This window comes from Eleutherodactylus coqui, chromosome 3, assembly GCF_035609145.1.
Source record: "Eleutherodactylus coqui strain aEleCoq1 chromosome 3, aEleCoq1.hap1, whole genome shotgun sequence".
Lineage (NCBI taxonomy): Eukaryota > Metazoa > Chordata > Amphibia > Anura > Eleutherodactylidae > Eleutherodactylus > Eleutherodactylus coqui.
Window position 1 is genome coordinate 282,739,866 of NC_089839.1, and position 27,329 is coordinate 282,767,194.

Genomic DNA, 27,329 nt, shown 5'->3' on the forward strand with positions numbered 1-27,329 from the left:
TTGGCCCCCAAATCCAGGCGATAGTGTTTAACGAAAGTATGTGTGCTCGACCAGTGGCGGCTCTGCAGATCTGGTCGGTTGTCGCCTGGGCTCTCTCCGCCCAGGAACAGGCGACCGCCCTAGTGGAATGGGCTCTAACGTCGCCTGGGAGTGGGATCCCCTGGGATCTGTACGCCTCTTCTATGGCCCTCCTGACCCAACGCGCTAAGGAGTCCTTAGTAGCGGCCCCTCCTCTGCGTGGACCTTAAAATTGAATGAAGAGGTTGTTAGACTTCCTGAAGGAATGTGTGAACTCCAAATACTTCAGGACTGCTCGTCTAACATCTAAATTATGGAACCTCTGTTCCGTGGTATTACGGGGTTCCTGGCAGAAGGAGGGAAGTACTATACGCTGTTCTCTGTGAAAGTCTGTGAGAACTTTTGGTTGAAAGAAGGGGTCAGGCCTGAACTCGATTTTATCTGGGAAGGTGGTCATGTATGGGGTCCTAATCGAGAGGGATTGGATCTCCCCGATCGGTTCTGGCGGATGTGATGGCCACTAAAAAGGCAACTTTGTGGGAGAGGATCTTCACTGATAGATCTTCCGGGGGCTCAAAGGGGTGTGCGCAGAGGGCCTGCAAAACAAGGTTCAGGTCCCATGGGGGCATGGTTTCTTTTATAAAGGGATGGAGTCTGACTGCCCCTTTCAGATATTTCTTAATTAGCCTATGGTCGCCTAAGGGGAAGTCGAAGAAGGCCCCAAGGGCGGCCACCTGGACCTTAAGGGTACCAGGTCTTAGCCCCATGTCCAAACCATCCTGTAGGAATTCAAATATTTTGTTAATGTCGGGCTGTTGGAGGTCATGTATACTATGCCCCAACCACCTAGAGAAGGTATCCCACACCCTGGAGTATTTTGAGGCTCTCACATAATGTAGTGGTCACCCTCCCTGATAGGCCCTGGCTCAGGTATTTTACCTGCTCAACTTCCAGGCCGCCAGTCTGAACTGTCGGACCTTTGGGCATATCAGGGGACCCTGCTGAAGGAGGTCGCCTCTCTGCGGCAGATGTAGAGGCTCCTGTGTCGAGAGAGCGGCCAGGAGCGGGAACCAGGGTCTCTTGGGCCAGAATGGGGCCACCAGAATAACGGAGCCTGGGGACTCCTGAATTTTCCTTAGGACCCGAGGAATCAGGGGGATAGGCGGGAAGGCGTATGCAAGGTCCCAATCCCAGGCCTGGGATAGTGCATCTATTCCCAGGGACCCCCCGTCTGCTCCCATGGAGAAAAACCGGGGACACTTGGTGTTCTCCCGAGAGGCGAACAAGTCCACCTTGGGTGTCCCCCATCTCTCTAAAATTAGCTGGAACGCGTGTGGATGTAGAGTCCACTCCCCGGGGTCTATCTTCCTGCGGCTGAGATGGTCCGCCATGGAGTTCTCTGGGCCCCTTACGTGGTACGCTGTGACGGAAGGCGTCCGCTGCTCTATCTACCCGAGAACTTTCGCCGCCAGGTCTTGGAGTCGGGGGTTCCGCGTGGATCCCTGGTGGCGGATGAGGGACACCGTTATGTTATCCGAAAAGATCTTAATGTGACTACCCCTGATCTCTGTCTCGAGGCCCCGAATGGCCTTCCAGACAGCGCAAAGTTCTTTGTAGTTGGAGGATTGAGCAGCTTCCTCCCGGTTCTAGCCCCCTTGGACGTAATGACGGCCTAAGTGGGCCCCCCAACCAGTTGCACTTGCGTCAGTAAGGATGGATACTGGGGATGCGGGGTACCGAGACGTGGCTCTGGCAAGGTTAGAGATAGACATCCACCATTCCAAGGAGGATTTTATCTTGTACGTAAGGACGACTTTCCGATCCAGGGAGGCAGGGGATTTATCCCAGTTGTTTAGGATAAAGTCTTGGAGGGTTCTACAATGTAACTGGGCCCAAGAGACTACCCCGATGCAAGAGGTCATGAGGCCGAGGACCCTCATGCCTCTCCTAAGGGAGACTTCAGTGGTTAGAGAAAGTGCCCGACACTCATCCTGGATCATTTTTTTGCCTTTCTAGGGGAAGGGATGAGCACTGATGGTGTGAGTCCAGAATCACTCCCAGAAATTTTTTTTTTTTTCTCTTTCTGCTCGGGCAGAAGACTGGATTTAGAGGAGTTGATGATCCCGCCTAATGACTCGAACAGACGGAGTGTGAGGTTGACCTGGAACTGGAGTTCTGATGCCGATCCTGCTATGATCAGGAAATCGTCGAGGTATGGGACAATCAACACCTTGTCAGTGCCGCCACCATCTCTAAACACCAGTTTGGAGAACACCCGGGGTGCGGAGGAAATCCCGCACGGCAGGCACGTAAATTGAAAGTGAGAGACAGAGCCATCTATCACCAGGGCAAACCGCAGAAACCGCTGGGAATCTGTGTATACGGACATGGTAATATGCGTCCTTTAAGTCCACGGTGGCCATGACACTATCCGGCGCAATTAAGGGGATTGCTGACCGCACCAATTCCATTTTAAATCTTTGATACGTGATAGATTTATTCAGGAATTTCAGATTAATTCTAGTTCTATAGGATCCGTTGTTTTGGTTTTTTTTTTTATTAGGAACAAGGGGGAGTAGCACCCCTTGAATAGTCCTTCTGCGGGAACCCGAGTGATGGCCCCTAGGGACAACAGCTCTTGCACCCCCAACTGGAGGGCCTGAGCAGACGCAGGTGACTGGCAGGGGGTGACCATGAACCTCCGGGGAGGAAAATTCAATTTTGTAGCCATCCGAGACTAGGCGTAAGGCCCAAGGATTGGAGGTCACCTCGTTCCATCTAAGGGCGAACCCCTTCAGTCTACCCCCTACTTGTAGGATCCGGGAAGGCGGATTCTCACCCTTTCCGCCTTTGGGATAGGACCAGCGTCCGGTTTTTCCTTTCCCCTTGTATGCTCTAGAGGGAACAAAAGGAGGAGGGTAGGAGGAGGAAGGCCGCTTAAACGATTTCTCCAATGGTAGTCCCTGGCTCTTATCCGATGCCTTCTCTAGGAGAGTATCCAAGGAAGGCCCGAAGATTCTGTGTCCTTGGAAGGGCAGGGAACAGAGTCTATTCTTGGAGGCGTTATCTCCTGTCCAGGCCTTAACCCAGACAGCCCTCCTGCTGTGTTCGAGAGGGCTGCTGAATGGGCCCTGAACCTCACTGACTCCATAGAGGCGTCTGCCAGGAAGCCGGTTGCCTCTGAAGGAGGGGAAGGCAGCTGGAGATTTCCTCCCTAGAGCCCCTCTGAGAAATCAGCGTCTGGAGTTGGTCTAACCAGACCGACATAGATCTCGCCACAGATGTGGCCGTGATGTTGGCTTTGACGGTCAGGGCCGCGGTCTCCCAGGCCTTTTCCATCGCAGAATCCACTCTGGTATCTAGTGGATCCCGCAGTTGGGAAATGTCCTCAAAAGGGGAGGGCTGCTTTTTGAGACCCTGGCGACCGCCAGATCCACCTTAGGGACGGTTTCTAGGAACTCGATATCTTCTGGTGTGAAGACCATCCGATCCTTGAATTCCTTGGACAGGAAGAATTTCTGATCTGCCTGTTTCCACTCTGTCAGGATCAGCTGTTTTAAAATGTCATTAACTGGAAATGACGGTTTTGGCTGTGGTAGGAGTCCCCGGAACAGGCAATCCTGAAAGGATGGCTGCTGCGGCACCTCTTCCTCCACCTGCATGGTGCGCCGGACTGCAGTTAACAGCTGACCCAAGTCCGCCGATGAAAAGAAATACTTCCTTGCATCCTTCATGGGCGGCATGGATTCTGAAGGAGAATCTTCTAGGACCTCCTCAGAGTCTGACTCTTCCATTCGTGCCCGCCTTACCCTTTCCGTGGGGGGCGGTAGAGAAAGAGAGGAGAGCGAGGCTTCAATCTCCTCGCGGATCATGGATCGGATGTCCGACATGCCCGAGGAGCCCTCTTCGCGGATCACCTTCTCCGTACAGTCCGCGCATAGTGGCTTGGTGTGGCCCTCTTCTAGCCGCCGCAAGCCAACTGGACATTTGCGCACTTGCTTTTTGGCCTCTCTAACCTTTTGTGCATCTCTGTCCTAAGAGACGGAGACAGCAAAAAGGACTTCCAGCACCAGATCCTGATGTCTCAATCCTCCCTCCCCGGTACTCCCAAAGCAGTCTACTCACCAGCAGGCTGCTTTCAGTGTCCTCTCTGGCTGACATCTTCAGTAAGGTGCAGACAGGAGAGATGCAGAGGAATCCAGTCCTTTTAAATTTTCAAATTGGGCGCCGACACGCCCCCTTTAAGTGAGGCCCCGCCCCCCGTGATGCGGCCGCGCTGACGTCACGCCGCTGCGCCGGACCCGGGGGATACGCCGCGTACACTGGGACGCCGCCAACCAGCACACCCGTGGGGACGCACGCCGACCAGCACACTCGTGGGGACGCCGACCGGACCCGCCGCCTAGGAGACACACATGGCGCCGCGCTCGCGCCGAACGGACCGCCCCGAGCGCTGCTGGCATACCTCTCTAGACGTGGATCCCTGGAGACACCGGCGTCCGAGCCTGCAGGTACCGGGGCTGCTTCCTACCGGTACGACAACCCCACTGGGCAGCGTACCGGGGGAGGATTTTCCCACTGGGGGAACAGTGCTGGGTAGATCCTGCAGGTGAGGGTCCCCTCGTAGGGTCTCACCCGCGCAAGCCCTGCCAGCCCGAACAGAGAGTCGTCCCCCCACGGGCGGACAGGCTGCATGGGAGTCTTCTTTCTTCATTCACCTCCAGCATACACCTGGAGGCCCGCTTGGACTGTCCTGTAGGGACAGGAAGACACTGGTGAGCCGGTGGTGGGAGTTGCCTTTTGTATTTTCCGCTTCCTGTCCCAACAGGTGTCCAGCAGGCAACCTCCATGTGATTGCTGTCAGGATGACGAGGGGAAATATCGTTAAGGGCTGTGAGGTTCTTTGGCGGGCAAGTATTTGAAACTTTGGCCCTCCCCACTGCATGCTCATTCGTTGCCGAGGCCACTGAACGCGCATAAATACGTGAAAGCTGTCTTCGAGAGAACAATCACTGTTGCAAAAGGCTGCGGTGCCGAGTGTTCCGTCGATACTGTAGAACTGAGTGTTCTTTTGAAGACCAGCAGGCTGCATTCTGGGAAGACCAAAGTCACTGTGAGTGGGATGATTACTGGGTTTAGCTGCTCGGAGGACATTGCCAGACCAGAGACTGGAGCTTCTGGAAGTTAATTTGCATATTCCCAGGAACCGATACCAGGCTCTCATGCAGGAGAACAACGAAGAGGTACAGCAAGAAATGACTCTACACAAAGAACAATCTAGTAAACACCCAGAATCCTCTTGGATGGAGATAAAGAAGTGTTGTGAAGAAGAAACAGAGCGCTGGTTGTGGGGGGGATCCTTACTGAGAGGAACAGAGGCCGCTGCCTGCAGACCTGAAAACTCACGAGAGGTGTGCTGTCTGCCAGGTGCACAAATCACAGATGTGTCTGATAGGTGGTCAAGACTCTTCAGTCCTACAGAACACCACCCATTCCTACTAATACATGTAGGGACAAATGACTGCAAAAAAGGGCCTTGCAACTATCTGCAGAGACTTTGAAGATCTTGGAAAGAAGGTGAAGGAACTAGGAGCACAGGTAGTCTTCTCATCCATCCTCCCAGTGGATGGCCTTGGAATAAGAAGATGAACAGGATTCTAGAGGTGAACAACTGGCTACGTTGATGGTGCCATCAGCAAAGATTTGGATTCCTAGACCATGGAGTGAATTACCTATATGATGGACTGCTTGCTAGAGACGGGTGGCACCTTACAAAAACAGGTAAGAATATATTTGGGGGGTGCCTTGCTTTACTCATTAGTAGAGCTTTAAACTAGAACAAAATGGCAAGGGAAGTGAACGGCCAGGAAAAAATACATATGAGAACCTTGCTACTACCGTGTTTCCCCGATAATAAGCCTTACCCCGGTTTTCAGGGGAGGCTTGAAATATAAGCCCTTCCCCGAAAATAAGCTTCAGCTAACCTGCAATAAAAAATAAATTTCAATACTCGCCTAGTCCGCGGCGTCCCGATGCCTTGCGATCGTCTCCGGCGGCACTGCGGCAAACTGCAGTGTCCTCCACTCTGATATCTCAGCTTTTTTCTGGTGACAGGGCATTGAATACCCCACCTCCATCAAAGTGAGCACTGTGATTAGATCGAGCGCCAGCCAATCAGAGCCATTCAGTGATGTCATACACCTAGAGCTGGCCTTCATAGAAAATACCACAAAAAATAACAATTTGGATTCTGAAGGAAAATTCTTGATAAACTGGCTGCCAGTTTCCTCAGATTAATGGCAAATAAGAGAAAAAACCCATAGTGAAACCGCTGTAAAAGTGCGCAGTATGAACGTGGCCTAATACACCTATATAGCCTAGGACATGTCAGATGCAAAGGCCGGCAGGCTGAATATCGCCCACCATGCCATTTTATATGGCCTGTGAGGTCCAGGCACTGACCAGCTCCCCACTTTCTCCGGAGGACACAGCCAGCACTTGAAGGGAGTGGCATCAGGCTTGGGAACAGGTCCCATCTTGGATTCTGAGCTGCGGAGTACCACCACGCACCTCTGTTCAGCAACTCCCAGCCCTAGCTGGCACACTAGACACCCTCTAAGGTGGGAAGCTCGCTACTAAAAAGGCAAAAGGGGAAAACGCCATTATAGTGCAGAGATGCCGGTCACACATGCAGAACTAAACTGTGCGTTATTTACTGCATATTTGGACCTTCTTGCATTTTCTTTTTGTGACCATATTCGCTGCATTTTTCACGTGCTCAAAAAACATACGAGAAGGTCCCATAGAAGTCTCCCGCCTTCATGCGTAAATGAGCAGTAAATATACATGTATCATACGTATTCACTGCATATTTACACAATCCCATTGACTTTAAGGCAGTGCTCCCCAACTCCAGTCCTCAGGGACCGCCAACAGGTCATGTTTTCAGGATTTCCTCAGTGTTGCACAGGTGATGTAATTATTGTCGGGGCCTCAGACATTGCCACAGGTGTTCTTACCATAGGATATCCTGAAAACATGACCTGTTGGTGGTCCCTGAGGACTGGAGTTGCGGACCCTTGCTTTAATGGACAATTTTGCTCTGTAATTCAGACCAAATTAGGGCATGCGGCGATTTTTTTCTTACATGCATGAAAAATGCATGTCTGAATACCCCAATATAAACCGGTGATGTGTAAGCCGTCCGTATTCCACACGTAAACATTATGCTCGTAATACAAAGCATAAATACGCCGGTGTGAATGAGCCCTTAGAGACGGCTCTTTGAAGGCAAATGTAATGCCAATATGGCCCTCGCTGAAAATAAGTTTGACGCCCCTGCCCTAGGGGTTAACTAGGTCTCGTGCTTCCCATCTTGGTAGGTTATTTGCCCATTTTCCCTGTGACAACATGCCAAGTCACATGCCAACCATGGGCAAACATCCTGGCCTATAAAGTCATCATGTGACTACCAGCCGCGCACACGACACTCACCTGCCTCCTTCGCCATATCGGGGTAATCTACCGCATCTCGGGGCTTCAGAAACTGCAAGGAAGACAGAAAAAAGTAGAAACTTTCTGCATTATACAAAGAACCTATATACACATTATAATATATTAGTGTACGAGCAATAAGGGAATGGACCACAGCAGGTAATCGGGGCCTCTTGGTATATAAATGGAGTGCAAGCTCTTTAACCCTTTGCAATCTAATTTTGGATTCAGGGTTTCCTAGGGGGGGGGGGGCTTCTCTTTTTGCCATTATATAATTTACAGTAAGAATACCCTGCCGGACGTCTTCCAACATCGGAGCTGTACAGTCTTCAATAAGAATGTCTTTAGACGTCAGACAGTGGATTGGAAAGGGTTAATACTCTAAGGCAAGAGAGGCTGGGGCAATTCAGCCTGGAGGGAACTAATATATAATATGTATTATACACACACATACACAACCCTCTAAGCACTTGCCAGGGACCAAATAAAACTGAGTATATCAGAGCGTAGCGGCCAACAAGTTTGTCGACACGTGAACTGTCAACACTGGAGTAATAGCGCCAATTACAGGGCTGCACCTGCAGGTACAGCCTGGCAATTGTTGGGAAACTGAGCGCCAGCGCCATCTGTAACGCTTGTCAATGGCACCCCAAGAGTGCAGATTAGCTCCTGTGATGCATTGAGGACATCAGTTCTACAGAATTAAGCTCCAAACACGCTGCTACTCAGGATCAGTACTAGACAAATAAGGCAAAGAGTTTACAAACTTACACAACTTTTTATGTTAGTTCCATATATAAACTGCACCTAACCTGCTCCATTAGCGAAACGTACCCCTGTGTACACTATACCACCAAAAGTATTGGACCCCCCCAAACAGTAGATTGGATCATGTCTTATTAGGATGTCACATTACCTAAACCATACTACATGAGATGCCGACCCTTGGAGTTGTCAGCCATAGTTTGTGACGGGAACTGCATGGTATTGAATACATGGGTTATTCTGCTGCACACAAGCCGTCCATCACAAAGATGATGCATCAGTCCATCTACAGTGGTGCAAGGCGTGTCGGCATTGGACAGTTGAGCAATGGAAGAACGTTCTGTGGAGTGACGAATCACACTACCCCATCTTCAGATCAGATGGCGTACCTGGGTGTGGAGGATCCTGGGGAACACCTTTTGCCTGAGTGTGTTGTGCCAACAGTTAAGTATGGCAGAGGCTCCATTATGGCCTGGGGATGTTTTACATGGCATGGTCTCAGTCCGCCGGTTGTAGTGACAAGAACCATGACCATGGCGGTGTACCCTGACATTCTAGACAATAATGTGCTGCCGACAGCGTGGCAATACTCTGAGAATGGTCGGCCATACTTCCGACAAGACAACAAGCCTTGTCACAAATCCGATGATGTTTTACGTTAATTTGATGATATGGATGTTCCATGATTGGACTGGCTGCACAGAGTCCCAACTGAACATCTTTGTGAAAATCTGGAACATCGGGTCAGGAAATATGAAGAGTCCATCTTCTTTGGGGGAACTCGCCAGATGTTTGCAGGATGAATGGAGGGAAATACCAGCTGAAGTGTATCGGGCGTTAGTAGAAAGTATGCTACAGAGTATCTGATGTCATTAGGGCCAAAGGAGCCCCACTAAGTATTAACAGGTAAATGAGTAATAGTTTTGATTCTTGCGCAGGCGTCCAATTACTTTTGGTAGGACCGTGAACTGTTGACATAACGGTGACAGGCTTAAAGGGACTCTGGGGTAAAGTGAAGTTTCATCTATTTTCTGCTATGGCGCTGTCACTGGTTACTTACTTCTAGCTGGTCAAAGGGTAACAGCTGACTGTTTTGCAATATGAGACAAAGGTTTAGAACGTTACATAAGAGTCAACGAAGCTGTTTAAAAAAAAAAAAAAGCACTTCTGACATTCTTGCAGCCGGCCTTCATCCCATTAGTGCCAGTCACGGCCCAATTTTCATCATTATGGTTCTGGATGCAGCAGAAAAACAGAAACGACAGATGTAGATGTGATCACAACCTTAAAGGGGAGGTCCGTCTTGGGCAGTGATGACTGCAATGGGAATACACCAAGACAGAGTGGCTGGGAGTGCAGAGGAGTCCTACAGGTAATCATACAGACAGAACAGGGCTGGGTATATAGGGAGGAGTTGGGACATAACAGTCTGAGATTGGAAGCCCCCTTTAAAAGAAAAGTGTCCAAAATGCACATAAGAACCTGCAAGAACCAGGAAGCTCTCTGCGCGCACAACTGGGCGAGCCCACAGCTCACCTTGGTCATTCCAACTCCCACCACGTAGACTTTCCTCTGCGCCGGCCCCATCTCTGCAGACACTTCTCGGTTCCGATCTCCGGCTGTACGGACAGGACACTTCTCTGGCTTCTCTGCTGCCTGCAGTCGCCTCTTGCACTCTTAAAGCGGCAACAGAACAGTGTCTAACTACTCCTATAACCTAACTATTCTGTATACAGCCTGCTTTAAGTAGGTGCGGTTAATGTCTGTACAACAACCAATCAGGAAAGAAGGTGTGGTCAAAGTCTGTAGAACCACCAATCAAATAAGAAGGTGTGGTCAACGTCTATAGACCAACCAATCAGGTAAAAGTGTGTGGGCAATGTCAGTATAACAAGCAATGAAATAAGAAAGTATGATCAATGTCTGTATATTAACCAGTCAGGTAAAAAGGCGTGGTCAATGTCTGTAGAACAACCAATCAAATAAGAAGGTGTGGTCAAAGTCTATAGAACAACCAATCAGGTAAAAAGGCATAGTTAATATCAGCATAACAACCAATCAGGTAAGAAGGCGTTGTCAGTGAGCGTATAACAGCCAATCAGGAAGTTATAGGATATTTGCGTTGGTTCGAAGTGTCAATCAGCAGGATTTCCCGCCCAGCCGATGTTGTTCACGGGGTTGGCCGCTAGGTGCCGCACTGCTGGCTCTTACAATGTGCAGCGTAGTACAACTGCTGACTGGAGGTCGGGGGACTTTGAAATGGGGGCTGTTGAGGGGTCTCAGCACCGCGGCCGGGCACAAGGAGGTCCGTGTGACCCACCTGGAAGGGCGGGATGCGGGTGAGTGACGGCGGTGTGCAACATGATGTGCGGAGCGCGTGTGGCCGCTGGGATTACACTGTATATAGAGGAGATATCACCCCCTTACCAGAGGGGGCGCTATACTGGGGTGGGAGAGGCTGCACGGTGGTATAGATGAATTGCCACAAGCTTCTACACTCTGATTGGACAGAGGCGCTGGGACCGGCGGACGTGTGTGTGAATGTGAACGATTAAACGATCATTGTCGCACGTAACGAGGCGCAAACGAGCGGACGAGGATTGTTATACCTGCGTAAAACTGTTCGAGCGCTGTTACACAAGAGTGATGATCACGAGAAGATGGAATCGGAGCGCGGAGGGGATCGGTTATCGCACATCAGATCGAAGCGCGCTGGGGATCGGTTATCGCTCGGCGGATGGAAGCGGAGCGAGACGGGGATCGGTGGTCGCTGGGCGGAAGGAGGCGGGGATCGGTGGTCGCTGGGCGGAAGGAGGCGGGGATCGGTGGTCGCTGGGCGGAAGGAGGCGGGGCGGGGATCGGTGGTCGCTGGGCGGAGCGAGACGGGGATCGGTGGTCGCTGGGCGGAAGGAGGCGGGGATCGGTGGTCGCTGGGCGGAAGGAGGCGGGGATCGGTGGTCGCTGGGCGGAAGGAGGCGGAGCGCGGTGGGGATCGGTGGTCGCTGGGCGGAAGGAGGCGGAGCGCGGCGGGGATCGGTGGTCGCTGGGCGGAAGGAGGCGGAGCGCGGCGGGGATCGGTGGTCGCTGGGCGGAAGGAGGCGGAGCGCGGCGGGGATCGGTGGTCGCTCGACAGACGGAGGCGGGGATCCGTTGTCGCTCAGCGGATGGAGGCGGAGCGCGACGGGGATTGGTTGTCACTGAGCGAAAGGAGGCGGAGCGCGACGGGGATCGATGGTCACTGAGCGGACGGAGGCGGGGATCGGTTGTCGCTCAGTGGATGGAGGCAGAGCGCGGCGGGGATCGGTTGCCACTCAGCGGATGGAGGCGAAACACGGCGGGGAGCGGTTATCGCCGAGTGGATGGGGGTGGGGCGGCATTGCCTGTTTTGAAAATGTAAATGCTGTGGAATTTGCTGCTGCGGAAATTCCGTGATATTTCCACTACGTGTAAACGTGCCCTTATAGGGCCGCACACACATGGGCTCTGCCCCCCTCTCCTTCCCCAGCACGGATTTTGGTATCTGTGGCTTAGGACTGTGGCCCACCCCGGCCCTCGTGGTCAACTCAATGGAAAAACCACATGAAACTGGGTTAAACTGTAAACAAAACTTGTACTTTTGTCCGAGCTTGAAGCAAAGCCAAGAACGATCATCAGCATTTCTCAGCGTCGTGGGAGTGGAAGCCACAGCTCCGACCCCGTGTAGTGGCCAACGCTTGTAATTACAGGCACAACTTTCACTGAAATCAGTGGGGCCCCAGTCTGCAATTACGAGCGCCGACCACTACACAGGGATTGGAGCTGTGGCTTCTGCTCCAACCCCGGCTGCCTGGAAAACCCCTTTAACCCTTTAATTTGATTGTGCAGGATTAAAAACATGGCTTCATCTCCAAAAAAAGACTCGCTGCAGCATTTTGTTTCAACCTCTTTCATATTAATGGAGCTGATTTGCAATACCAAACACAACCTGTGGATGAGCGTGGCGCTATTTATTTAAATGGGTGGAGACCATATTTTTCCAGACCCGGGCCACCCGTGTTATGTACTTGCAATTTAACCCTTTGTGCACACGGGCAAAGTAATGTTTCACTTTTTCATGATCCCATAAAGAATTTGGGGACCTTGAAAATGACACAGGATGCATTTTCCTCTCCCCCATTGAGGCTCGTACGGCAGGAATGGTTGGTGTTGGACTACAAGTCTCAGCATGACCTCATGGACTTGTTCTTCTCTTCCAGGCATCGCAGAGATCGTCATGTGCCGGCCTCGGGCGCGCAACTCGCTGGGCAAAGTGTTTGTTAACGAGGTACAAACTGCCAGAAGAACGCAAATATTCAACTAGGAGTCTTCCCTTCCGACCTCCAAGGAGGCGGCTGCAGCGGGGTCACCTGATTCCCTCACCCCCTCCGCCTTATTTTCTCGCCCCTTGGGGGAAGACGTACAAGATGCAAGTCCGCAGATCCTGAAGGGGGCGCACTGCGATTAAAGGGTGTGTTCACACGCTGCAGATTTTGGAGCAGATGTCGCCCTCCCATTTGAATTCAAATTGAAAGGCTGAAATCTGCCAGATCCGTAGGAAATCGGCGACGTGTGAGCGCACCCCAAGGGCGGCTCCACAAAAATGCGCTCACCTCTGCGCACTTTTGTATGAGTGTACTGTGCGTGTTTGTGCATGCACCGCTAGTTCACATGGGTGGGGGAATCGCCCTCTACTTGGGGTACCAGAGCTAAGGAAGGTAAAAGATCTTGCGGTTTGGAGAAGTGAAGGTATCAAGGGTGGCTTCATATTTGCCCCCGCAGTTCCCCTTTTTTGCTCCATTCCAGGTGTGGGAAAGCTTTGGGAATCCCCGCAGCTGAATGTCTCAGGACTGTCCTTAGTGGCGCCGGACGGCCTCCATTGACTATAATGGGGTCCGTTCAGTTTCCGCCCAGCTGCCCGGCATTTGGACGGAAGAAACGGTGCTGCATGTATCCCTCTATATTCCGGTATGTTGAGGCGGATCTGAGACTGCAACTCCGACGCAGACGTGAAACCAACTTAAGTTGGGGGCCCTATCATGAAGGGAGTCACACAGAGTATACGGCACCCCTGTATGATATAGCAGTGAGAGATACTCCTCTTTGGGTATGCAATGCAATACCCAAATTGCGGAACTAATCCATATGATGTGGCGCTGCCCAAAGTTACATAGGACAGAAGTGCGCTCCTTAGTGCATGCGGTATATGAAGGTAACCTCGACCTTCCTCCGCTTGGATCTGTACTTGGATACGTAAATGATTGACCAATAGAGGAACAGGAAGAGATAACAGCAGTAAGACGTGTATACAGAGCAAGGAAATGAATAGCCCAACATTAAGACTACCCCCCCTCTAATACTTTGGAAAAGAATATAACTCACACCTAATACTTGATGTGAATGCCATCAGATCTGACTGAACACCCAGGACTGCGTCTTTGGAACTGCTAGGTAGCGGTCACTTGGGTGTACTTAACCCCCTAACGCTGCAGGACGTACACCTACATCATGGAGGTTTGGGGTTTGTATGGAGGAGGATCACTGGTCAATCCCGCTCCATACAATGTGGGTGCCAGCTGTTTCTTACAATAGCTCTGATCAGCCCCGCTGCTCATTGGAGCTGTTAACCCTTTAAATGGAGATCGCGGGGTGCCGTTCAGTTGCCATGGCAGATTGCCCGTCAGGCCATGCATGTAGTGGTAACAAGGTTTATGTTGTAAAATGACAAAAAACTTTGTAACAATCATTTAATTCCTTCTGGGAAAAGGCCGGCCCTACGACAACTCCTACACGCTGCTCGGAGAACATACTTTGGTTTTAGGATTGTATTTACTATATTTTGCGGTGTTTGTACTTCCGCTTTACTCTTATATCTTGGGTTCTCCGTTGTTTTAGGACTTGGTGATGGATTATTAGTAACATATAAGACGGAGTATTTAGTTACCGTTTTTATTCTCATTAAACCTATCTGTCTCCAGTTTTTTCATTCCGTAGACCATCTGCGCCAGGACAGCGGTGTCCGTGTGGTGGTGGTCAGGAGCGAAGTCCCCGGGGTCTTCTGCGCAGGTCAGTGTCACCTCTTCATAGCGCACAGAGCCGGCGTGGCGGTATATGAAGTCGCTACCACTCCGTGCTGTGAAGCCATCTGCCCTCTGTGTGCCGCCCTCTAGTGGTGAACACCTTATAACGCGACAATGCCAATATTAAGACACAGACGCCATTTATGTATATCTATAACCTGCCAAAAACGTAATTAAGGCGCCTTTAGACGAACGATTATCAGTCAAAAAATCCTTCCGATGAGCGAAAGCGAATGATCATTCGTTTTATCCAGACATAAAAACCATTGTCGGCTCGTTCACCAATCGTTCGGTTAACCAGCGCTCATTCAGTCCTTCTCAGTCGCGTGTACAGCGAATGTGAACGACTGAACGATTTCTCGTTTGAACGCGCTAACGATGTATAAACGGGCTGCACTGGTGAATGAGCTAATGATGTCTATATTCGCTCTTTCAAATGATAATCGGCTCATCTAAAAGGGCCCGAGCTTCGCATTATTTTTCTCGTACTGATTCTGAGAGACAACTTGGATTATACTTCAGAGCTGCATTCACAGTTCTGCTTTTGCAATTGTATACTGTCAACAGCCTTGTTGTCTTTCTGAGCTCCTGTCATGTAGCGGGCAGCTAGTTTTACCTGCATCAGATTACTGTACAGTATTCGCATGATCTCTGCACTTGCCAGAATGTAAAAAGCCAGGGCGAGCATTACGGAGACACGAGCAAAGGATGCTGGGAGATTTATACTTCGAAAGCAGTAGAACTTTCCATGTAGTAATGGATGAGAATAGGTTGTCGTTGAGGATCAGTACAAGATGGGTAAAGCACTGTAGGTACAACATTAGTCATACTGTATGTAAAATATATAGATTATTCAAACTGCTTCTTGTTTCTATTCACTGCTGCGGTGGAGATGATCTGGTGAGTGCTGTATCTTCTATCAATGTACACATGTATCTATCAAAGTGCAAAACTGGCAGCTCGCCTCTCTCTGGGGTGTCTACACAACGTGAATAGCCTATTGATTTCAAAAGTCTCCATGTAATACTCCTTATTGCCTGCGGAGGCACTGCAGGGTAATTGCACACATGATATCGGGTTCTTCTGCAGCTGATTGATGGTGATATCCTGTGGTCAGTTTATTTTTGGGGGACTTTCTAACACAGGGTTTTTTAAAAAGGTATTTTCCCACCAAAGGGTCAAGAGGGGTGTTGTCTCTCCTTAAGGAGAGCACCCAAAAAGTGTGCGGAGACACCTAGGGGGTGAGTCGGTCGGGGGGGCATCAGCTCTCCCCAAGGAGAGCACCCAGAAGGTGTTTGAGAAGACATCTGAGGAGTGAGTGAGGAGACTTTTATAATGCCATGCATGCTCCTCTGGGTAATTTATGCAAATAAGATTTGAAGGAATGCTGCCATCCAGTAGGTGGCGCTGCAGAGGTATTGTTCTATCTTCCTTATTTGTAGAAATTTCCCACCAAAAACACTTTATTACCTACCTAGGATAGGTGATAAGTGATTGCTCGCTGTGGGTCTCACCTCTGGGATCATGAGAATGGTGCTGGCCATATCCTTCTAGTGAATGGAGTGGCAGTCTGCATGTGTGACCATTACGCCATTCCCTTCACTGTGACTGATAGAGATCTCCATAGACTTTGGATGGAGCAGTGGTCATGAATCTGCACATCCATTCACTAGGGGGACTCTAGGCGCCCTGTTCTTGTGATCCCTCAGGGTTCTAGCGATCGCCTATCTTGTGGGCGCCAGTACCCGCTGCAATTTATGTGCTGTATCTGCTAATTCCCAGGTAGCATCTCTGCTCACTATTTAAAAGGGTATTCTGGACTTTTACTATTAGTGGCCTGTCCTTGGGACAAGTCCTCAATAGTTGATCGGCAGCCGTCTGCTGATCTGGATCCTCACCAGGCATCTGATCTTCCAGCCAGACGTAGTCATCGGTGGTCAAAGGCAGAAATATAATAAGGGCTTCACTCCTACAGTCTTACATTGCACTTCCTGCACCTCATGGCTGTCGGAGCCAGATGTATAATAGGAGGCTGCGCTCCCGTTAACTTGAATAGGCATGAAGTTGGCTATTACACTTCTGGCTCTGACCACCAATAGGGATGACCCACTCTGCTGCAGGGAGAGCGGGCAAGAGGATCAGCTGAGTGGTGGGAATCCGAAGTGACAGACCACACCGAGGATAGGTCATCAATAGTAAAAGCTTGGAATACCCCTTCAACCCATTAAGGATAAGCTCCGTGAATATATGGCACTTGGTCCTGGGCTTTAAACCCGTCCGATAGTAAATATACGGCGCAGGATTAATGCTCCTAAAATCTAGTAGGAGCAGGTTGGGTCAGTCTACTTACCAGATCTTCACCTCCCTTATCTTCTCCTGTCTCCTGCAGTCCGGGGGTCACTTCACCTCCAGCTGCCTGATTCCTCCCCTTCCTGTGAGGTTACGTACTCTGGTTGGCCTTCTTCTGCCTGCCAACCAATGAACGTTACGTCACAGCTCACAGGCCAGCAGGAGGACTGCCTATCTCCTTCAGAGATTGCTCATGCGAGCTGTCTCTGAAATAGATTACAATTCCTTCCTAGGCAGTGAAGCTACAGCACAGGGATGTGACCTTCACTGACCCAGCAGGAAGGAGTTTGTGATAAGCAGCCTTCATAACAAGCTGGGCCCAGCCTGCAGTGAGCTGATCTGGGGCACTGGAGAAGCTCAACCAGGAGAAGATGTGATAAGGAGACAGACAGGGAAGGAATAGGTAAGTTTAGATAATTTTTTTTTAATGACAAAACCCCTTTAAAGGCTCTCAGTGAGTGCAGAGACTGCATTAGACCCTTAGATCACAGGATCGCCGGCAACCCCTGGCATGTCAGAGCTGCAGGGCCCTAGCAGACCCTGATCAGCTCTGCCAGTGACTACTATCACTACAGGGGGATGTTTTCCTTGTAACTGGGACTCCCATGGATGCGGCTCCTACGGATGCCCAGCTCCAGTGGAAAAGTGTGGAAAAAGAAAAGTGTGGTGTCTTACATGACGTCATGAGGGACATAGATGTTAAAAAGAAGTTACAAAAAGAAGTAAAAAAAAAAAAAAAAAAAAAAAAAAGCATATATGAAAAATAGAAACTGCTGACTCCAACCAAAACCGTCACCATGTGCGCATTGTATCAAAAAGTCTGAGACAAAATGGCGAACTCGTTCCTATATGTTGTTTTGTATAGCGCCGACTTACCCCGATTTTATGTGCTTTCATAGAGAAATGACAGTCTGATGCGTCGTAAAGCCTTGACCAGGGCTGATGCGCCAAACCTCCCCCATTCCTGTACTTTATTTTAATGTAAATATAATAATTTTAAAAGCAAAGAACTAATAAAATAATGGAACACAAATTTCTGTGAAAAAAAGTTTTTAAATCTAGTCCTGCATGTGATGGGGGGAAAATGCAGCTAAAATAATTGTGTCAATCCAGGGAAAAAAAAATATGGCCGTAAAACCACAATGGGTAAAATCGCTAAAAAGTGTCCGGTCCTTTAGGACTGAAACACTCCGGTCTTTAGAGGGTTCAGTCCAGTTGCCACCCGGCAATTAGTGGTGGCCCACATGTAGTTACAGAAGATAACTGCAGCGTGTAAGGGCACCCTTAACGTGACCCTTCAGTCCCAGGTAAAGCTTGTCCCAGGACCGGAGGGGTGAGTAACGTTATCGGCCATTCTCCATCTGTGCTGTGGATCCACCAGTTCTCTGGCCCTTCTTTGGTTTTTTTGGCCACGGTACTTCTCTGATACCCAATACGCACACTACATTGGTAACGTCTTGGACTCATGCGCTATGCCTGCTCTCTGATGTGAGCATTACTAGCCAATCCTGTGAAGCGTTTCAAGCGATCGATGCAGGGGGCATCTGCTGCCATCTTGGAAGACAAAAGAGGGACCCAGGAACCAAAGGCTTTATGGTTCACCAGCACAATGTGAGGGCTCCCACCCACTAGCGTTTTTTTACTGCGAAATTCGCAGCGTTTTTTTTTTCTGCAGGGGTCTTTGGGCTATGGGAGTTGTAAAGCTAAAATCGCGATTGCGCAAAACCGCGATTTTGCGCGATCGCGATTTTAGCTTTACAAGTCCCATAGACCCCCTGTAGAAAAAAAAAACGTGCGAATTTCGCAGTGAAAAAAAACGCTAGTGGGTGGGAGCCCTGAGGATGGCGGGTATTTTATTTAAGGGTCATGTTTTCAGGATATCCTAAATTAAGAACACCTGAGGCAATGTCTGAGGCACTGACAATAATTACATCACCTGTGTAACACTGAGGAAATCCTGAAAACATGACCTGTTGGCGGTCCCTGAGGACTGGAGTTGGGGAGCAGTGATTTAAGGGATTCACCCAATTAGACTTCGCAGATGTCTGTTTCACACTTCTAGTTTGTTTCGTTATAATGGCCTGATTTTTCTTTATAAAGCCCTTAGACTGATCTCCATTGTCCTCGCAGGTGCGGATTTAAAGGAACGAGCAAAGATGGATAATCATGAAGCGCCTTGGTTTGTTCAGAGTCTGAGAAAGTTAATGAGTGAAATCGGTGAGTCCCTCGGGTCCATCACAGGCGGCTGGCAGTATGGCCCACAGCCAGAGGTCTAACTTGAAGCTCCTGGGCCCCAATGCAAAACCTGTAACAGGGCCCCCAACTATAATGCTTTACTCATAGTACTGGGCTCCCTATATGGAGAAGAGAGGCCTTATGGGTCCCCTAAGGCTCCTGGGCCCGGGTGCAACTGCTCCTCTGCATCCCCTATAGTTACGCCCCTGTCCACAGCAAAATGTCTGATGAGTGGTTGACAAAGGTTGAATGCAGACCTAATTTGATCCTAGGACTCTGATGTAGTACACTATCCTACCAGAAGTTCTTGGACACCCCTGTTTATCTTAGTTCTATATGTAAACTGTCCCTGACCCGCTCCATAACCTAAATGCACTCCTGTGTATACTATACTACCAGAAGTATTGGATCCCCCCCAATCCTTCATCAGTAGATTGGATTGTGTGTTATTAGCATGTCACGTGTCCTAAACCATGCTATATAAGACTCAGACCCTTGTAGGTATCAGCCATAGTTTGCGACGGGAACTGAAGGCTATTGGATATACGGGTTACGCCGCTGCAGACAAGCTGTCCATCAGGAAGCACAATGTGTCGGCCCGTCTACAGTGGTGCAAGAAGTGTCGTCATTGGACAGTTGAGCGATGGAAGAACGTTCTATGGAATGATCACATTGATGTACCTGGGTGTGGAGGATGCTGGGGAATGCCATCAGTCATGTACGGCGGAGGTTCTGTTATGGTCTGGGGATGTTTTACGTGGCATGGTCTCAGTCCGTTGGTGACAATAACCATGAAAACGAAGGTGTACTTGACATTCTAGACAATAACGTGTTGCTGACAAAGTGGTAATACTCTGGGAATGGTCGGCCATACTTCCCATAAGACAACGCGCGGTGTCACAAATCCAAAGCTGTTTTATGTGGTTTGAGAATATGGCTGTTTGTGATTGGACCGGCTGCACGGAGTCCTTACCTGAACCTACTGAACACCTCTGGGACGAACTGGAACGATGAGTCAGGAAATATGAACAGCGTCGTTGAGAGAACTCGCCAGATGTTTACAGGATGAATTGAGGGAACTCCCACTTGAAGGGCATCGGACGTTAGTAGAAAATATACCACTAAATACTACTTTTGATTCTTGTTCAGGGGTCCAATTACTTTCGGTAGGATAGTGTATGGACTGCTGAGATGGTATGACAGCCAAGGGTACGATCAACTGCTTCCTCTCTAGGTAATTGGCAACCGAATTGTTAGGATACTCATTGGGATCAGAGGTGTAACTTGAACCTCTGGGGCGCTCACGAACCATGCGCCAGTTCCAATATCTGCTATGGTTACATACGGCAGTGGGGCTTTTGATCTTCCTCAAGGCACTAGATGCAACTCCCACCTTTGCAACCCCCTACAGCTACCCCACTCTGAGACACTAGGTGTTGTCCTATATTGCAAAGTCTATTAAAACCATTGTTTCCCTTTCTGCCCAGCGGCCCTGCCAATGCCCACAATTGCAGCAGTAGATGGATTTGCCCTGGGTGGCGGCCTGGAGCTGGCACTGGCATGCGACCTCCGTATTGCAGGTATGTGATAAACATGTATATGATGCTTTTATTAGCCCAGGTCACTTTGCTATTGGGCATGTTGGAAGTGACTGGTGCTTGTCTTGCAGCATCCACAGCTAAACTGGGGCTGATTGAGACTACGAGAGGACTACTTCCGGGGGCGGGTAAGAGAACGCAGCAGCAATACACAGTGTGGTAATTCTTATGGCATGTAGGGGTATTTGTAGGCTTACCTTGACTATTTTTTAGGGGGTTCACAGCGACTTCCACGACTTGTTGGAATTGGTTTAGCCAAAGAACTTATCTTTACTGGGAGACAGATCGAGGGTACGCAGGCGTACCGGATCGGGCTGGTGAATGATGCCGTTCCTCAAAATGAAGAGGGGAACTCCGCATATAAGAAAGCATTGGAACTGGCCCATGAGATCTTGCCGCAGGTAACATGCTGAGTGATGCCATGGTTTATTCTTGAAGGGAATGTCCAGCTTTGAACATTGTATTTTTTCTAAGCTACATAAGTCTAAAGCTCTGTAGTCTGAAGGTCAGGAGGGTCTGAGCTTTTTCGGATACAGAGGTCCAAATTCCCCAGACTTTTCCGTCTAGTTAAATGATTACATTTCAGCTGATTGCTGCAGCCACTAGGGGGAGCCTCAGAGCTTACTGCATACAATTTATACATTGAACTTGTACAGTAAACTCCCTTTTGCAGTAATTGCAGGCAAACGTAATTTCATCATGGCTGTATAGGAAAGCTTTGGGTTTGGATCCCTATCAGGCTCAGACTGGTCCACCTGGGGGATCTCCCAGTGGGCCCTGGCTGACACCTGCACAAAAAATTTTGAGCACCTTTCGAAACCAGTTTCGGTCGTGCAAGAAAAAAATGCAGCATGTCCAATTCTTGTGCGTATTGCCCATTGAAATCAATGGAAGCTTTTTTTTTTTTTGCACGTACAGTAAAATATGCACACGTGTGAAAAAGCAATGCCCATCATGCAAATACGCTTACAGTAGTGTGAAGCCATCCAAGGACCACCATGAAGCTCCTGATTTCTGACAATAATGGGGTCCGTTCAGTTTCCGCTCTGCTGTCTGGCACTTTACCAGAAGGAAAAGCCTGGCATGCAGCACTATTTCTTCTGGTATTTGGTGCCAGTTCTGCGACAGAACCTCTGAACGGAGGATCCAACACAGATGTGAACCCGGCCTAAAATATTAGAACAGTTGCCAGTCTGATACTCAACACCAGCTCTCTGCGCCATCGATGGCAGTGTAGCATTATCATCCTATAGCTGCTGCGCCACCTGCTGGCAGTTTGTAAGCAGCACAGGTGATAGAAGCCCGACTCTACGCCTTGTGGTCATTTACGATTATTAATTGCTCACCAAAAAAACATCAATGAAAGGTTTTCAGGCGTTTCGGTGGTGTTCTGCGTGGTTCACCCCTCTTCTCCTCCTCCAGGCCCCCGTTGCTGTCAGGATGGCCAAGCTGGCAATGAATAAAGGAATTGAGGTAAATAGTTCATAACTTTACATACCGCTAATATCCAATTTTCCAGACTTGCGCTGCTTGCCTCTTCTCCTCCTCTGTCACCTCTTGGCTTGGGGTCATGATCAGTATACACCGCTGGTTTTGTACAGCCAGGAGCGACTACCACATGATCGATCCTACTTTGGCGACCTCCATGTTTCTTGCTGCTTTGGTCTCTGTTTTAGTAATGGCAGCCTCAAGATCCGCAGTTAGACCTGCAGAATTGTCTACGATGTCTTGCAGAATATTCTGTGAAAGTCCTTCACTAATGTTAATTTCCTTCATCGCAAAACCTAAGAGGTCAAATTTTTTTTGTTTTCATTATGGAGCTCCTATTCCTCTACATCTACAGTCACCACTAGGGGGAGCCGGTTTCAGATGAGCGCATTACAGTCGTATTTTTGCATCTGTAATACGGATGTATGTCTCATCTCTGACTGTGGGGTTTATTGAACCAAACTCAAAACATTTATAAGTCTCTATTGTGCTCCCAGTTTGGTTCAGCAAACCCTGCGGTCAGGCTGGGAGACACATCCGTTCTATGGATGTAAATAGGTGTCCATAATACACTCGGCTGATATTGACCTCTTAAAAACATTTAATACTGCTTCACAGGACAGGTGATGTATGGTGGCTGGAGAGCCAACAGCTGTAAGTGCTACCACCAACCAGAAGCATGGTGGTAGCTCTAACTAAAGTGGAGCTCCAGCTGTTTGAAGTTGTTTGGCCCAAACCTTGATGTCCTTTTCCTACAGAATAAACAGAGGTTGTTCGTCCTAAGGGTGCCTACCCACTACAATTCTTTTTCACTGCGAAATTCGCTGCGTCTTTCTCCAGGTGTCTATGGGACTTGTAATGTTAAAATCGCAACGTGGCGAAATTGTGATTTTTGCCACGTTGCGATTTTAACATTAACAAGTCCCATAGACACCTGGAGAAAAAAAAACGCTGTGAATTTTGCAGTGAAAATGTAACGGTAGTGGTTAAGCACCCTAAGGGCTCAGTCACACGGGCGTTTATTGCCGCGATTTGCGCATGCGTCCGGCGATTTTTTTAATACCATTGCTTTGCAATGGTATCGGACACATGAGCGCTTTTTATGCGCTCATCCGATAAATTAGAGAACAGAAATCGCAGATCGCACCTATCTGCGATCTGCGATTCCTGTTCTCTTCTCTATATGCGCTCAATGGGGCCGGCGGCAGCAGCGCCGACCCCATTGAGAACATATAGAAGACAAATCATTCTTCTCTGCCACAGCTGTTCCAGCTGTGGCAGAGAAGAACGATGTTTGCCCATTGAATTCAATGGAGCGGCAATACAGCCGCTCCATTGAAAGCAATGGGCTGCCGGCGTGCGCGGGGTTAATTGTCGGGAAGGCGTTAAATATATAACCCCCTTCCCTGCAATGCATCCTGAAAAGTGAAAAAATAAAAAAAAAGGATGTACTCACCTGCTCCCGGCAGCCTGAGATCCCCGCAGCCGTCCTGCAGTGGGTGTGAAGGGGGTGTGACTCAGGCTTGCCCCTGATTGGCTCAATCAGAGGCTGATCTCAGTCACACCCATTCATGAATTCATGAATGGGTGTGACTGAGACTTGCCTCTGATTGGCTCAGCGCTGAGCCAATCAGGGGCAAGCCTGAGTCACACCCCCTTCACACCCACTGCAGGGCGGCCGCGGGGATCTCCGACTGCCAGGAGCAGGTAAGTACATACATTTTTTTTATTTTTTCACTTTTCAGGATGCATTGCAGGTAAGGGGTTATATATTTAACCCCTTCCCGACAATTCATCCCACACTCGCCCGCAGCGCTTGCATTCAATGGAGGCGGCTGTATTGCCGGCTCCATTGAATGCAATGCGCTGGACAGCTCCGGCCCGTTTCTAATGAAACGCGGCTAGGAGCAGATTTTCGGGCGATTTTTCGGCCGATTTTTCGGCGCCGGTCACGCGATTTGCGCATGCGCATCCGTCATGCGATGCGCAAATCGCGTGAAAAAACGCCCGTGTGACTAAGGCCTAAGGGAGGTTAAATGCTAAAATTTCTCCAGCACTAGGGGAAGTTGTGAATGGCTCTCAATCTGTAGTAAGCTCCCCCTAGTGGTGACTGCAGGCAGACAAGTTTTAGAACTTCCTTTATGTAGTGCTTTTATACCCTGTTTCCCTGAAAATAAGACATAGCATGATTTTCCAGAATTTTTGAGGATGCAAACTGATTTTTCAGGCTTTTTGAGGATGCTTGAAATATAAGCCCTACTGCAAAATTAAGCCCTGCTAAGTTAATTAAAAAAGTCAATTTAAATAGTGTCCAGGCAGCTATACATGTAAAAAAGTTAAACCTTTTTGATCAAAAATTAATATAAGACACTCTTATTTTTGGAGAAACACTGTATTAGAAATCTGAGCCCTGACCCCTAGAACAGTACAGACGTGTGCAAAAAAAAATTGCATCACATGCTCCATTCAATGTGAAACTAATAAGTAAGCAGTATAAACCACCTGGGAGCTGTTGGAATTCTTTTTTTTAATTAAATTTAAATAAATTTTAAAATGTGTCAATTTTTTTTTTTTTTTTTTTACCAATTCATGAAGGTTTTATACCGTTTATATACTTGCTTGTGGTTTTCAGTGCCAAATGATGCATTTTCTGCACATCTCTGTATATTAATTGGCACAGAATTTGACAACTTTAGATAGAAAAAGCAAACTGTTGCTCAAGAAGATGTGCTTCACTAAAAGTATGTCTAAGAAAACAAACTTGGCCATCTATTAGTAAATTAAAACGTAAAATTTGGTAATGGTTTTATTTACGGCTGCTCAGCAAAAGTGATAAGTGACAACGGGGCCGGCCCTAAGTGAATGAAGTTGTTCACTACACTTCGGTTGAGACTTTTTGCTCCCAGTGTTTGCAGTTATCGGTGTTTGTTTCCTGTAGGTGGACATTGCCTCTGGAATGGCCATAGAGGGGATGTGCTATGGACAGGTGAGTTTCTACTATAGACCCATCTGGGCCATTTATTCTCTATGTTGGGCTTAGACTCTCTGCATTTGGAGCAGTTGATAGTAGTGGCAATATGTCTCCGGCGTACAAAGTCTAGATGTTATTAGATGGCACCTACAATTCTAGCACAGTGTGACAAATGATTAAACAGCTCTATGTAGGACATGGGTCATCTCCTGGCCGTTGTCCCTGATCAGTGAGGAGAAGCTGAGATCTTAGGTCAGGTGGAAGAATGCAGGTGATATGATGGATTCTACTGCAACCCGGTTCATAATCGCCTATAGCCTCGCAGGACTGTATCTCTCTTCCACCACCCTGTACCCATCGTGTTATGGTAGATGGGATCACTGTTTTGGTGCAGAACACATCACGGTCACCCAAGAGCCCATGCAGCCCAAGGGCCCGTTCACACGGGTGGAAGCACATTTTGGACGCTTAAATACACTGCAGATTTACACAACCGAAAATCGCTTATGCATTCTGGTGTGTGCCCGACAATTGTGGGTGCAGCTCACCGTTATCACATGAGCATTTGCAGCATTCATGTAAGCAGCCTTTAGGGAGGGAGTCTGGTAAACGTAATGATCTGTATTCATCGAACGGGTTTCATGTCCTTCAGGTTATTCCTACCAAGGATCGGTTAGAAGGAATGGCAGCTTTCCAGGAGAAGCGTTCACCTCGGTTCACAGGGGAGTAAAACCTCTCTACTTACTGCAGCCTTCACCCATACAAGGGGCTAACGGGGCAGAGCTGCCAGTAAACATTGACATTGCCCTCCTCACACTCCCTGCAAGGATTACATTGGATTGTTAGACACTTATGAAACATGGCTGCCGCTGCCAGAAAGGATGATTTAGATATTTCCATAAAATCTCTTAAGAAGCAAATCCCACCGTAAGCTGAGCTTGGCTGAGATTCACACCATTATCAGTGAAGAGTTTTTATTTTTTCCATCACTTTTTTGGAGGTCTGGAACGATGGAGATGGGCAAGGGTCTTCATCACTTACAGGAAAGGGCAAGATTGTATGTTATCTCACGCTGCAGTTTCTGGGGACACTAAACATATCTTTCGTAATAAAGATGACGTGTCTTTTTTTTTTTTCCTATACTTTCTTACATTTTACAATCCACACCGTGTACAAGTTATGAGAGCTGTGACTTACCAGCCTGTGCTCTGCTAGAGGGACAGGGCACCTCCAGAGGTCTTCCTCTATAACATGTACTACTGAGAAGTGGCGATAACTCCTTCCCCTACACAATCTGACTGGTGGATCAGAACATAAATGGCCACCTTTATACATGTTCACCTTTACCTAAGAGGACAGCATCATTATTAGTGCATGAGCCGAGACCCCCGCAGGAGTACTACAAGAGGGCTTATTCGCATGGGCATATTTTCTCTATATCGCATGAGCAGCACAGGGCCCCATTATAGCCTATAGGCCTACAGCGATGATTGTCTGGGTGAGAAGAAAGAATAGCTGCATTTCCTATTCCCATCCATAGTGACTGGCAAGAATAGGACATGCGAGGTGCAGACGGACGGGCATCAAATAAGTTACACAGGATCATACCAGCGCTTTTTGTTTCTGGCTAGCTGTTCCATTATAAGAGCAGCTCAACGGAAACGAAAAACAGGATTAATCAGCTTTCCATTCACTGCCGATGAAGCAATGTTACAAATAAATAAAATGGTGATCTGTGAAAAGCATTTCGATTCCCCGTTTTGAACTGGAAACAAGCGCAGCAGGCTAAACTTTTGTTCCAGTGTGGAAAAATTGAATAGAGACGGAAATCGCAGAAACTGAAGGGCTACACTGTCAGTACATTTTATGGGCTGGAAAACAAACATGCATTGCCTTTGTTTTTGTGCTGCCGTGACAGAACAGCCAAACAGAAATAAAGACACCGCTGTGACATATCGTCTAATCCAATAGGTAACATTTCCAATGTACTTTCCCCAGTTTAAGATCTCTGCTTGTTGTCATTCAACAGGATCCTTCACTATTTAGGCTGCTGTCACATCTGCGTTGGGGATTCCATTTTCCTGTTTGATTTAGAGAACAGAAAAGAGGAATCTCCGCGGCCCAATGGATCAGTCCTACCATGGGACCGAACAGAGACCATTAACTATTATAGTGTCCATTTGGTTTCCGCTCAGATGCCCGGCCTTCTATGAGAATAAAAAGTCCTGCATGCAACACTTTTTCTAGGTCATTTATGATTTTAGCAGCAGCCAACACGTTCGTATAAAAGAAGAAAAAAAAAAAAGGCACTGGAAG

At 48.6% G+C, this 27,329-nt stretch overlaps 2 protein-coding genes across 2 annotated transcripts in view; one reads left to right on the forward strand and one right to left on the reverse strand.

The window, feature by feature from the left end:
- Window positions 1-9,988, reverse strand: part of SCP2 (sterol carrier protein 2) — a 44,062-nt gene extending 34,074 nt beyond the window's left edge. Inside the window, exons 1-2 of the mRNA XM_066597588.1 lie at window positions 9,814-9,988; window positions 7,513-7,564 (exon numbers count right to left, since the gene is read on the reverse strand). Of these exons, the coding sequence (XP_066453685.1) occupies window positions 7,513-7,564; window positions 9,814-9,864 (103 nt within the window). The 5' untranslated portion in view covers window positions 9,865-9,988. The remainder of the gene's footprint in view (window positions 1-7,512; window positions 7,565-9,813) is intronic.
- Window positions 9,989-10,439: 451 nt separating this feature from the next.
- On the forward strand, window positions 10,440-26,126 carry ECHDC2 (enoyl-CoA hydratase domain containing 2). Its single transcript, XM_066597589.1, has 10 exons — window positions 10,440-10,616; window positions 12,513-12,580; window positions 14,271-14,358; window positions 18,852-18,938; window positions 20,444-20,536; window positions 20,626-20,682; window positions 20,768-20,955; window positions 21,977-22,027; window positions 24,981-25,028; window positions 25,666-26,126. Exons 1-10 carry the CDS (start codon window positions 10,490-10,492, stop codon window positions 25,741-25,743), a joined length of 885 nt encoding a protein of 294 aa, XP_066453686.1. The 5' UTR covers window positions 10,440-10,489; the 3' UTR covers window positions 25,744-26,126.
- The last annotated feature ends 1,203 nt before the right edge of the window (window positions 26,127-27,329 follow it).

Coding starts and splice junctions, on each gene's coding strand:
- ECHDC2 (XM_066597589.1), top strand. CDS start 10,490: ATGTGCAGCGTAGTACAACTGCTGACTGGAGGTCGGGGGACTTTGAAA. Junction 10,617..12,512: donor CCTGGAAGGGCGGGATGCGG/GTGAGTGACGGC, acceptor CTTCTCTTCCAG/GCATCGCAGAGATCGTCATG. Junction 12,581..14,270: donor GCAAAGTGTTTGTTAACGAG/GTACAAACTGCC, acceptor ATCTGTCTCCAG/TTTTTTCATTCCGTAGACCA.